This window comes from Pongo pygmaeus, chromosome 11, assembly GCF_028885625.2.
Source record: "Pongo pygmaeus isolate AG05252 chromosome 11, NHGRI_mPonPyg2-v2.0_pri, whole genome shotgun sequence".
Classification (NCBI taxonomy): Eukaryota; Metazoa; Chordata; class Mammalia; order Primates; family Hominidae; genus Pongo; species Pongo pygmaeus.
In genome coordinates, this window is record NC_072384.2 from 96,655,468 (window position 1) to 96,667,833 (window position 12,366).

Below are 12,366 nucleotides of genomic sequence, written 5' to 3' on the forward strand. Positions count from 1 at the left end.
CAGGGTGGCATCCTACCTAGGGCTGGTTCCTGCCCTGTGTCCTGAGCTGCGGGGATAGACTCTGGCCACTCAGAACCCTGAACTAGGATAACTGGGTAAAAGCTCTGGCCACCCACAACCTTGAACTGGGATAACTGGGTAAATAATTATCTTACTTGTTTTTATTAATCTTTTTTTTTTTTTTTTTTTCTGAGACAGCGTCTCACTCTATCGTCCAGACTGGAGTGCAGTGGCTCAATCTTCGCTCTCTGCAACCTCCGCCTACTGGGTTCAAGTGCTTCTCATGCTTCAGTCTCCTCAGTCGCTGGGACTTCAGGCACGTGCCACCATGCCCAGCATTTTTGTATTTTCAGTAGAGACGGGGTTTCACCACCTTGGCCAGGCTGGTCTTGGACTCCTGACCTTGGGTGATCCACCCACCTCGACCTCCCAAAGTTCTGGGATTACAGGCGTGAGCCACCGCGCCTGGCCTATTAATCTTTCTTAAATGTATGTATAGCTCTCATTTATTTCAATATTTAATATTAGAAGTGTTTTGGCCTTTATTTAGAAATTTGGTGATGTTTTTGTGACCAGAAGTATGTCACAGGCACCTAACTCTCGTTTATATCAATTAGGCTATAATAAAAGTGGTTTCCTTAAACTTTCAATTAAAGTTGCCATTTCCAAGAACCTGTTGAGGATGTTAAGTAAGGACTTACTGTCCTGAAAACAACTGTATGCCCATAAATCCAACAACTTAGATAAAACAGACCAATTCTTAAAATACACAAGCTACCTAAACTCACTAAAAAAAAAAAATAGTCCTACAACTATTAAATAAATTGAATTTGTAGTTAAAAACTTTTCAATAAAGAAAGTTCCCTGCCCATATATTTTACTGCAAAATTCTAGAAAACATTTAAGGAAGAAACAATAACAGTTCTATACAATCTTTTTCTGAATTTATAAGAGAAGGAAACAGTTCCCCATGCATCTTATGAAGCTAGCATTACCCTAATAGCAAAACCAGATAACAACAGTATAATGAAAGAAAAATAAAGACCAGGCCAGGTGCGGTGGCTCACACCTATAATCGCAGCACTTTGGGAGGCTGAGGCGGGCAGATCACTTGAGGCCCAGAGTTTGAGACAAGACTGGCCAACATGGTGAAACCCTTTCTCTTCTAAAAATACAAAAATTAGCTGGGTGTGATGGTAAGTGCCTGTAGTCCAAGCTACTTGGGAGGCTGAGGCCCAAGAATTGCTTGAATCTAGGAGGTAGAGGTTGCAGTGAGCTGAGAGCACACCATTGCACTCCAGCCTGGGTGACAGAGACTCTGTTTCCAAAAAAAAAAGAAAAAGAAAGACCAATATCCCCCACAAACATAGACACAAGAATACTCAACAAATTATTATTAAATTGGGTCTAGAAATATATAAAAAAGGAAAATACAGAATGATTAAGTGGGATTTATCCAAAGAATGCAAGATTGTTTCAATTTGGGAAAACTCAACCAATGTAATTTACCAGATTACCAGACTAAAGAAAAAGAACATGATTATATAAATGGCATTTGACAAATTCAAATTTCTTCCCAAAAAAACTCTCCAGCAGACTAGAAATGAAAGGAAATTACCTGGATATGATTAAGGACAACTGTAAAAACCGATGACCAACATCATACTTAATGGGAACAAGATAAGGACATCCTTCTTTCACCACTGCTATTCAATATCATAGTAAAAGTTTTAGCCAGTGCAACGAGGCAAGAAAAACAAAGTCATTCAGATTGAAAGGGAAATAAAAAACTCTATTTGCAGATGTCAGAATTGTTTATGTAAAAAAATCCCAAATAACATACAAAAAAAATTCTAAAGCTAGTCCTAAAACTAGTAAGAGAGTTTAGCAAGGTCATAGGATAAGAGCTCAAAATACAAAAGTCAATTATATTTCTATATACTAGCAACAAACAATGGATTTGAAATTAAAAAAAAACTATTAACAAAAAGTGGAAAACTTAAATACAAATCTAACAAAATATATAGTATCTATATGTTGAAAACTATAAGATACTAATTAAAGAAACCAAAGAAGACCTTAGATATGTGGAGAGATATATTATCTTGGTTTGGATTAAAAATTATATGGTCACACTATCTACACAGGTAATAAAAGGTACTTTTATTTATTTCTTGTGTATATTCCCAGTGCTTATTTATACAAATATAAAATTCTTATCCCCCTTGGTGTTACACAATACCACACTTGTTCAACTTAAAATATATCCTATACAATTTTCCATATAAGTACATAGACATTTTCCTCATAAAAAAATTTTTATCGTGAAAATAATTTTAGACATACAGAACATTTGTAAGAATGGCATAGTAAACACTCACATACCACCACCTGGATTTCCTTATTTTCTTTGATAAACATGGTTTTTGATTGTGTGAAGTTAATTCATATATTTCTCATTGCATAGTTAGATGCTGAAAATTCTGTCTTACCCCACTGCTGTCAGATGGGGTGGAGAGTGGTAGGAGATGGAGTCTAACCAAAATGCATAAGCTTTGAAGTGAGATAGAGCCAACTCCAAATAACCATTCTGCCACTTATTGGCTGTATGACCTTTAGGCAAGTTACTTAACTTCCCCCGGTGTCAGTTACTTCATCAGTAAAATGAGAATATAACTACTACACCAAAGGTTACAGTCAGAATCATGTGTGGTGGTGTTATAAAGTACAAAAGAGTACTTTAATCTTAGGAAATGTAAAATACGGCTGCAGCAGTGTCATCATAGCCTTGACCTTATTCATAAGTTTGGTTAATGCAACAAGGTGAAAATCTACCTGACTATAAAATTTAGTTGGTGGAGCTAAGTGACAGAGACCTTATGAGAAGCACTGTTACCCTTGGCCAATTCAATTAATAGAATTATCTTCTCAGCCTTGGCCAGGCGCGGTGGCTCACGCCTGTAATCCCAGCACTTTGGGAGACCGAAGCGGGCGGATCATGAGGTCCAGAGATCGAGACCATCCTGGCTAACATGGTGAAACCCCGTCTCTACTAATAATACAAAAAAATTAGCGGGGTGTGGTGGCAGGCACCTATGGTCCCAGCTGCTGAGGAAGCTGAGGCAGGAGAATGGCGTGAACCCGGGAGGCAGAGCTTGCAGTGAGCAGAGATCCAGCCACTGCACTCCAGCCTGGGCCACAGAGCAAGACTCCATCTCAAAAAAAAAAAAAAAAAAAAAAAAAGAATTATCTTCTCAGCCTTGGGCTGATTCACCAGTTCATTAAAAAGCCAAAGACTCTTTCAAATCCTAATCTTTATACCCAGAGCCAATACTTTACCAAAATATCTGGATTGCCCACATAAGGTGAGGAACCAGTTAGTGAATTTGCCATTTTTATTCTTTTATTGTACCAACAAGATATGAAAACTTTGGGTGTTTTGTTTGCATTTCTTTGTCCACGGAATACATTTCCAACTCCAAGGGGAAGTAGTTGCAGGGAACTTTACTGCCATTCGTGTAACTACAATGTCCAATCATTTGCAGCATATATTCTATTTGGAGGCCTTTTCCTGGCTTACAAGTAGAGAGTGAAACACAGCCTCTATTAGTAGAGCTGTTCAAAATTTATTCATTCACTCACCTAACAAAAACTTTCCAAACGCCTACTGTGTGCCGGGCATTGTACTTGGTGTTGAAAAGAAAAAAACAAATTCCTGTCCTTAAGTAGCTTACAGCTCAAATAAGGGGAAATAAGATACATTGACAATTATGAAGTGCTTTGGGAGAGAATAGAATGGCTTCACAGAAGAGGCTAAGTTTCTGTTGAACTGGTGAGACTGACAAGAGGAAGGCCATGAGCAGCAGTGAGCATAACCTGCAAGCACAAAGACATTCTATGGTAGCAGGCTTGAATTCAGAGTTCCACTGGGGCACTAAGGGCAGAGTAGGCTGGAGGGTTCGGCTGAAGCTATTACCAGTTTGGTCTTCATCCTGCTCAACGGAAAACTTTTAGTTCAATGGTGGAATCATTAAATGTTTTCAAGCAAAGACCTGAGATAATCAGATTTACTTTTTAAAAAGATCTGGTAGCCATATGAAGGATACTCTGGAAGGGGTAATAGGAAAACCAGTTAGGAGACCATCGAAGTGAAAGAGAATGTGGTCTTCATGGAATAGCTAGGATTTCCATGAATGAAATGATCTTGTTTGATAAATGGGGTAATGTCTGAGAACTATTTATCAACTGAAAATCAAGAGGGAAATCAGCAAGAAAATCGGTATGTTTGGCATTATTTTAATCAAAATCCTAGCAGAATTTTTGTAGGTATCAACAAGTTGATTCAAAAAATTTGGGAGAAAGTTAAAGGAACTAGAAAGTTAAAGGAACAGCCAAAACAAATTTGAGAAAGGACAAAGTTGGAGAACTATACTCCCTGATTTCAAGTTTATTGAAGACTTCAGGTCCTTTTCTCTAACTTCGTAATTGCTTAAGTTCTTATACGGTTTGCCAGACGGTGAATAGGGGAAAACAAATGAAAAACACGAATTTAATCAGTTTGGTTCCCTGACTGCTGCTTAATATGGAGATTTGAGAAGGTGAAAACTCTCATTACACAAAAACACGTGGATACACGGATCACTCATCTCTTAATTCCACTGATAAACCAGAGGTCATTGCAAGATAAAACATACATAATGAAAATAATTGGCTCTTTGCACTGACGCTTTAAAATACATTTTCATTTCCTATTAAAAGCTTTATTTGGTCCCTTTCTCTGAATAATGTATGCAGTGCTCATTTCTCCTTCACCGGATCGGCTCAAAGCTTGATGAATATGGCTGTGGTTTGATGGGCAGTCTCTGCATCTCACATTGAGGCTCCGCTATGAAAAGAATTAGAATAGCAAGATCAATTGTCAGGCTAAGTAAATGAGGTCTCATCTCGGATCTGATTGCTTATATGAGAGGGCTGAAGTGATTCTTGGCTGCACTCTCAGGGAGAAGAGAGAAATGCATTTTAATTGCCCTGGCAGGGATAACAGGTGTTCTGTCCAGCTACCAAAATGCAAAGCCGTGTCGTCTTCGCACTATAGAAGGCTTTCCCTTAAGTGGGAATACATATTCTTAAAGCAAAACAACTCAGAAACGTTGGCGTGGTGATGCACGCCTGTAATCCCAGGACTTTTGGGAGGCCGAGGTGGGCGGATGGCTCGAGCCCAAAGAGACCAGCCTGAGCAATATGGTGATAACCCCGCCTCCACGAAAAAACACAAAAATTAGCCAGACGTGGTGGCGCGCGCCTGTGGTCTCGGATACTGGGGAGGCTGAGATGGGAGGATCGCTTAAGCTCGGGAGGTCGAGGCTGCAGTGAGTCGAGATTGCAACACCGTAATCCACCCTGGGCGACAGAAGAAGACTCTATCTCAAAAAAGCAAACCACCAAAAAAACCAGGAACAGTTCAATGCTCTTTTTCGTTTCATAGCTACTTACACTCAGATTTACAAATACCTATTAACTTGTCGACAGGGCAAGAAATAATTTATGCCGAAGAGACGAAAGACCAGAGAACAGATTTCTGTGTTTTACTCTCCATGTGGCCATCATGGACGAGGAAGAAGAGGGACTTGATTTTTCCTTTAACGAGAAGAATGTTTAAGCTCTGAATTTTTAACCAATTTTTATGCTCTTTACTCTGCTGTAGGGTATGTATTTACCAAGATTAGCAGAACACCGCGTGTTCACCAGGCAGAGACAAGTCACTGTGAAGTGGGCAGCACAGGACCTCCCGGAGGGCGGGGGCCGGAAACTACATATCCCGGCGTGCCCCGCTCGCGAGCACAATGGAGCCCGTCGTCATTTGGTTCACGGCGCTACGCATTCCCTGAGCGCCGCCGGATGCCGGCCTGGGTCCCGCCCAGGGCGGAGGGCCCTCCTGGGCCGGGAAAACTACAGTTCCCGACATGCCCTGCCACGGGTGCGCCTGCGTACCGGAGCTACTGCGCCGGGGAGCGGGTTGGTTTAAAATGCTGTGTTAGTTCCGTGGAAACCCGCTCGCCTGCTGCAGTACGGACCCTCAGGCGGACAGATGGACTGTAGGGTGAGGCTGCCGGGCCCTGGGCTAGTGAGCGGTCGTCGGAGGCTCGTGGGGGAGAGTCGTCGTCTCAGATAAGGACAGTCACCACTCCCTGGCGCCCTCTCCCTGTCCTGACGGAGTCCAGTCTCCCTCCCTGGACCTAAGGGCCCTGATTTAAGGCGCTTCGTCGTTGGCTGCCGGTGAAAGCCATTTAGGAGCGAAGATTGCATTGGCCTGGCTCCGGCTGAGGGATGGGGGATAGCCACCGAAGCCTCCAGATAAGCCCAATACCACCTTCATTTATGTGTTAAACTGGAGTTTAATAGGTTCCTGGGAAGGCTATTTCGGCGTTAATGTTTGATTTTTGCCACCAGTTAATCCTCCCTGGCTTGCTTACCAGAATGTAGGTGTCAGGAATTTGCGCTTGCTCTTTACGGTTTCCGCAGTACCTGGCGCTCTTGCTAGAACGGAATAGACATTCGTTAAATTCCTGTCGAAGTATTCTCCTGTTTATTTACCACCTATAATTTCCCAGGCACTGTACTAGGCTCTAAAGATAGAAAAATGTTTACTTTTAACCACACTTTGGAGAAGTTCGTATTAGTCCGTCTTAAATGCCCCCCCCCCACATGCTTCTAATTTGTTAATCTTGGCGTGCTCAGGACTAGGTCCTGTTCTCTGTTATCCTGCCTTATGGTTTTCTTGAGCTCTTCAGAAATTAATCTCCAGTCCACACCTCACCCCCAAACTTCAGATCCACAAATTCAATAATGTATTTAGTATCTTTCATGTTTTAAATTTGACATTTTAAAAACTACTCTTTATCTTTTCCACAAAACGGATTCTTCCTTAATAAGTTTGCATTGTCTCAGTGATAGCACCATCCAGGCCAAAAACCTTGTAGTAATCTTGGCTTCTTCCTTTCCCTCATATCTCATATCTAATGCATCAGCAAAAGCTATCTTTCAAGTATATCTAGCCACTAACCACTTCTTACAGTAGGAATACCGCTGCTGTCACCTTGGTTCTAACCAGCAGCATCTCTACTTCTGCTCTTGTTCTTCCACCATTTGGAGTGGGAGGGAGTCAAAGTGATCCAGTTAAAAGGAAAGTTAGATAGCATTCCTCAGCTATAGACCTCCAGTGGCTCTGAGAATCACTGACAGCAAAAGCCAAACTTTTACAATGGCCTTCAAGGCTCTGTGTATTCTGGTTTATTTATTTATTTTTTTGAAACGGAGTCTCACTCTGTCTCCCATGCTGGAGTGCAGCAGTCTCAGCTCACTGCAAGCTCCGCCTCCCGGGTTCACACCATTCTCCTGCCTCAGCCTCCCGAGTAGCTGAAACTACAGGCGCATGCCACCACGCCCGGCTAATTTTTTTTTTGTATTTTTAGTAGAGACGGGGTTTCGCCATGTTAGCCAGGATGGTCTCGATCTCCAGACCTCGTGATCCACCCGCCTCGGCCTCCCAAAGTGCTGGGATTACAGGCGTGAGCCACCGCGCCCGGCCATATTTTGGTTTTATTATTACTCTCTGACCTCATCTCTCAATGTTCTCTGTGCTACTCCTTCCTCTGCAGCCAAACCCACCTCTTTATTGTGTGTGGACTCAACAGACCTTCTAACTTCAGGCCTTTGCACTTGCTGTTTCCGTCTTCTGGGCCTTTCTGCCCTCTGATATCTATATAACAGGTCTTTGCTCAAATGTTATGAGGCCTTCTTTGACCACCCTGTTTAAAATGAAAATCTGCCCTGTAGCCTCCATCCCATGTTCTTTCCTGTTTCATTCTCCTCCTTTGCACTTATCACCAATAAACAAACTATGTATTTTACTTACTGTCTGTCTTCTTCAGCTGGAATATAAGCTCCACGAAGGCAGGGAGTTTTGTCAGTACTGCTCTACCCCGCCCCTGCCCCCTGCCCCCTGCCCCATTGCCTATAACAGTGTGTGGCTCATGGTAAATGTTCAGGAAATATTTGTTAGATGTGTGAGTGAATGAAGACAGTGTTACCATATTATTTTCCAGTGGTTGTGATAAACAACATTGACTCCCTGGACTGTTATTTTGGAACCAACAGCATATACTTGTATATGCTTTTGCCATTGTACACCTATTGCCAGGTGTAAGAATGGAGCCTGTGTCCACAGAAGCACGTGTTCTCTTTTCAAAGTCATCTGGCTTTTACTGGTATATTACTTGTGACAGTGGTCTTTTTCTTGCCATGCTTTCCATAAGGTTACCTGCCTAGAAGCTCTTTGGAAATATTCTCCCTAAACATTAAGACAGAATTCTATTAGTTTAATAATGATATGTGCATAGAAATTAGTTATGAATGAACTTTTTTAAAAATAAAAGTTTATATCAGTATTTTTATTACTGTTACTATCAAGCGTTAGGACTTAGATTCAAGGCAGCAATCAATATTTGCTCCTTTTCAAACACAACAAAGCACAGATATGTTGAAGCTGTTGTCTCTTTGCTAGAATGTCAGCCATTACAGGTAGATTCTTTTCATGTAAGACTGTGCTTCTTAGACTATGAGCCATAGAACTATGACTTATAAGGATCTGCCAGGTGGCCAATGGAGAGTGTTTGTGTATTTATGTATGTAGGGGTGTGGGTGGCATTTCTGCTATCCCTGCTTTGGGCCTACCAGATGGGGAGGACAGGCAACGGTATGAACAACTGCAGTGAAAATAAGAATCTCTAAATTTAAGCCCCAACTTGGTAGATTAATTTACTGGATTGAAAGTTCTTGTCTCATACTTTAACAGCCTCCCAGATACTCGGGGACTCTGCCTGGTGGCTTTAAGGCTGTCCTCTTGCTACTCAGCCATCACTGCCCCCTCCCTTGCTTCCAAGGACTCTCCTGACCTTGGCATTGTTTGATTTTTGTTTTTGTTTTCCCATGGTGGGAAGTGGAGGTGGTGGTTGGGAGGGAAGATTTTTCACTAACCCTCAGACTTGTTTTCATTTTTATTTTTTTAGAGACAAGGTCTTGCTTTGTCAGCCAGGCTGGGGTACAGTGGCACAATCATAGCTCACTGCAGCCTCTACCTCCTGGGCTCAAGTAATCCTCCTGCCTCAGCCTCCCAAGTAGCTAGGGCTACAGGCACAGGCCACCGTGCCCAGCTCATTTTTAAAAATTTTTGGAAGAGAATAGGGTCTTGCCATGTGGGCCAGGCTGGTCTGGAACTCCTGGCCTCAAGTGATCCTCCCACATAGGCCTTTCTAAAATGCTGGAACTACAGGCATGAGCCACTGTGCCTGGCTATGAGATCTGTTTTTAGTAAATCCCCAAAGGCTAGATTGGCTTATTTAATTTTTGTATCAGCAACTTTGATGACCTGAACAGGATTCTCAGCGATTGACTAAGAGGATATTTTAAGGACAACACCATGTATTTCACTCAAAAGCTTTGTCCCCTGCCAACCATCAATGAGTGTCCAAGTCACCTCAGTCTCCCCCTTCTTAGGGTGAATTTTCTATAAACCTCCTGCCCCTCAGAGGCTGGGCCAAGTTGGTTCCTCCTTTTTGAAAGTATATTTTCTCTGTGGAAGCCTGAGAAGCTTCAGTGTAGAGCAGGGTCGGGTGGCACTCAGTGTGGATGCAAACCAAATTCCTACCGCAACATGTTGGACCTTCTTTTTTTTTTTAAACAAATGAAGCAATTTAAATGATTTGCTGTTTTGTTTTCATGGCTGAATGTACACATGTCCTGGAGAGCCACTGTAAGCATTTAATACAGATCATAGGTTCCTTAGGGAAATATCAACAAAACTAGACATTTGAACAATTACATGAAAAAATTTTAGTTGGGAATCTGCATCCTATTCAAAATATGTGGGGGAACTTCTCCATTTCCTATATTTTTTTCCAAACATAGACTTTTGCAATATGAGTATTAGTATTATGTGCTTGGCTTCTGATATAAATGAACATAGACAAGACTCTATATTATAACTAGCTACCTGGGCCTAATAAATTGCCACAGAAATTGTTCTCCCTTCCCCTCTCCGGCACTGCTTGTCATTTTTACTTCTTCCTTCTACTTGTTTTTCCATCGGCTAATGCCTGGGCCTACTGTATGTAGAAGAAAGTGACTAAAACAAAAAAAACAAAAGTTTTTTATCTCACATAAGCAGAGTTTGAATATTACTGGTTTTGCCCAAGTGTCATGTTAGTCTGAGGTTCTCTGTCATTTCCTTGTGTTTCTCAGACACTGGTGATCTTTGGCTCTTTGTTTATATTTGAGAATGAGTTGCTGCATGCCTGACTGATAGAACGCTCTGGGAATTGTAAGGGGGTAGGAAAAGACAGGTGCCGTCATTTCTCTCCTTTTTATCTAGAAAAACAAAAGTCTGCCTAGGAGCCCTTTTGCAAACTTCTGCCCAAAGTCTCTTTGGCCAGAATATATCACATGAGTGTGCCCACTGAGGCGAGGCTGGGGTCAGGGGCTTTTCTGCTTCTTTTGGAGAGAGTGCAAAGGAGCTGTGTCTGTACACACCCCATTAGCCACCCTTTCTCTACTTTTTATCCCCATCTTTGGCCTGATTTATCTCTAGGTCAGTAGCTGGACAGCAGGTGACAGAAAATAGAATGGAGGTGCTTCTTCATTGTTACCCCTCCATTCTTTCCCCACCCAGTGCTGCCCCAACTCCAGCCCTGGTTTATGGCAGCTGATCCAGCCCTATGGACTTACTCAGAGGCTCTTCCTTTTACTACTTGAGGAATACTATACTGGCTTATGTGGTAACGTTACCAGGAGTCTCCACATCTGTTTTTTGTTTTGTTTTGTTTTTTTCCAGAAATGTAGAGGAACCCTACTTCGAATCTTTTGTATGTCCAGAGATTGCATCAATATCTGCATGTTGTTGTCTTTCCTTCAGGAATGATCTGAAAAAATGAAAGTTAATTAATAGAAGGGAGCTTCTTTCACCCCATGTCCTTAAGCTGACTTAACAGCAAATCTAAAGAATGCAAAAAGCTTGTGTCAAAAAATGTTTCACAGTAGGACGTGAAAGAAAAATTCTGGTCAGAAACACCATAGTAAGAGTAAAAAGAAAGATAGGCTGGGCATGATGGCTCATGCCTGTAATGCCAGCACTTTGGGAGACTGAGGCTGGCAGATCACTTGAGGTCAGGAGTCTGAGACCAGCCTGGCCAACATGGTGAAAACCCATCTCTACTAAAAATACAAAAAAAAAAAAAAAAAAAAAAAAAATTAGCTGGACATGGTGGCACACACCTGTAATCTCAGCTACCCGAGAGGCTGAGATGGGAGGATTGCTTGAATTCACGAGGTGGAGGTTGCAGTGAGCTGAGATCACTCCATTTCAGTCCAGCTTAGGTGACAGCAAGACTCCGTCTCAAAAAAGAAAAAATAGGCCATTTTCTGGGACCTGTGGGAAGAAGATACAAAGTGAATTGGAGAGCTATTTCAGGATGAAGAAATATCCTCAGTGGGTATAGCAAGCTCAGCCCCACCATGATTCTTGCTCCCTTAAATCCTGCCACCCGTCCTCCCCACTCATGAATTCTTGCCCTGGGTCCCGGGACCACCTTTAGCAACTTGAACATGAGGTGGACCTCCCTTTCACTTCCAGGAAGGTGAGGGTCAGGGAGATACCTGATGACATAGGAAGTGGGTAGAAAGGTGTATTCCTGATATCCCAAGTCGGACCCTTGTGAACACATTCCCATACGAACACTATCGCTAGAAATGGCTAAGGTTTATAGCATGATTAGTAGAGAAATGTCTGTACAGAACGGAGTTGCAGGACAATGTTTTTAAAGTTTTCACCGATTACCTTGTCATTGAACACGATTCATTTACACGTTGGGATCACATATAAGCTAATTCTGCTTCTGTCACTAATATCTTGAAAGTATTCTCACTATTCTTATTTATTTTCATTGGGTTTTGGGGGAGGAGTCTGGAAATTTGATGTTAATAGCTGTAGAAAGGTCTTGCTCTGGCTTGAAGTTAAGGTTGCATGTTATTTTTTAAAATGCTGCTTCAATGTAGGATACATAGTTGGTAAGTCATTTATTTTATGACAGCTGTACAGAGGTCCAAGTATAGAATGTTTTTCAAGAAGGTTGAATGGTAATGTTATGATGAAAATGGCTAGTAATAAAAGCCATTTCCTCAGCAAGTCATAGGTCCTTGTGTTTGACTAATAGTGGCAAATAGAATAGACTAAATTATGGTGAAATAAACTACTCAACAATCTTAATGGCTTACAACAACATAGGTTTATTGTATGTCATGACATCTACACTG

General features: G+C 41.8%; 1 protein-coding gene and 1 long non-coding RNA gene across 15 annotated transcripts in view; one reads left to right on the plus strand and one right to left on the minus strand.

Moving 5' to 3' along the window:
- Positions 1 to 4,639: 4,639 nt before the first annotated feature.
- LOC129031165 (uncharacterized) lies at positions 4,640 to 5,851 on the minus strand. The gene is made up of 3 exons (XR_008500973.1): positions 5,718 to 5,851; positions 5,494 to 5,637; positions 4,640 to 4,885 (listed from the first exon to the last, which is right to left on the minus strand). It is a non-coding gene; the product is annotated as an uncharacterized LOC129031165 (long non-coding RNA).
- CCDC150 (coiled-coil domain containing 150) overlaps positions 5,841 to 12,366 on the plus strand; it is a 94,298-nt gene continuing 87,772 nt past the window's right edge. For 5 of the 14 annotated variants that reach the window (XM_063647769.1, XM_054477071.2, XM_054477077.2 and 2 more), the window contains exon 1: positions 5,894 to 6,015. In XM_063647769.1, coding sequence (XP_063503839.1) covers positions 5,899 to 6,015 — 117 coding nt within the window. In that variant the 5' untranslated portion in view covers positions 5,894 to 5,898. Of the gene's footprint in view, positions 6,101 to 6,120; positions 6,480 to 12,366 lie in introns of those variants that run through there. The other 9 variants (XM_054477080.2, XM_063647773.1, XM_063647774.1 and 6 more) reach the window with 5 other exon arrangements.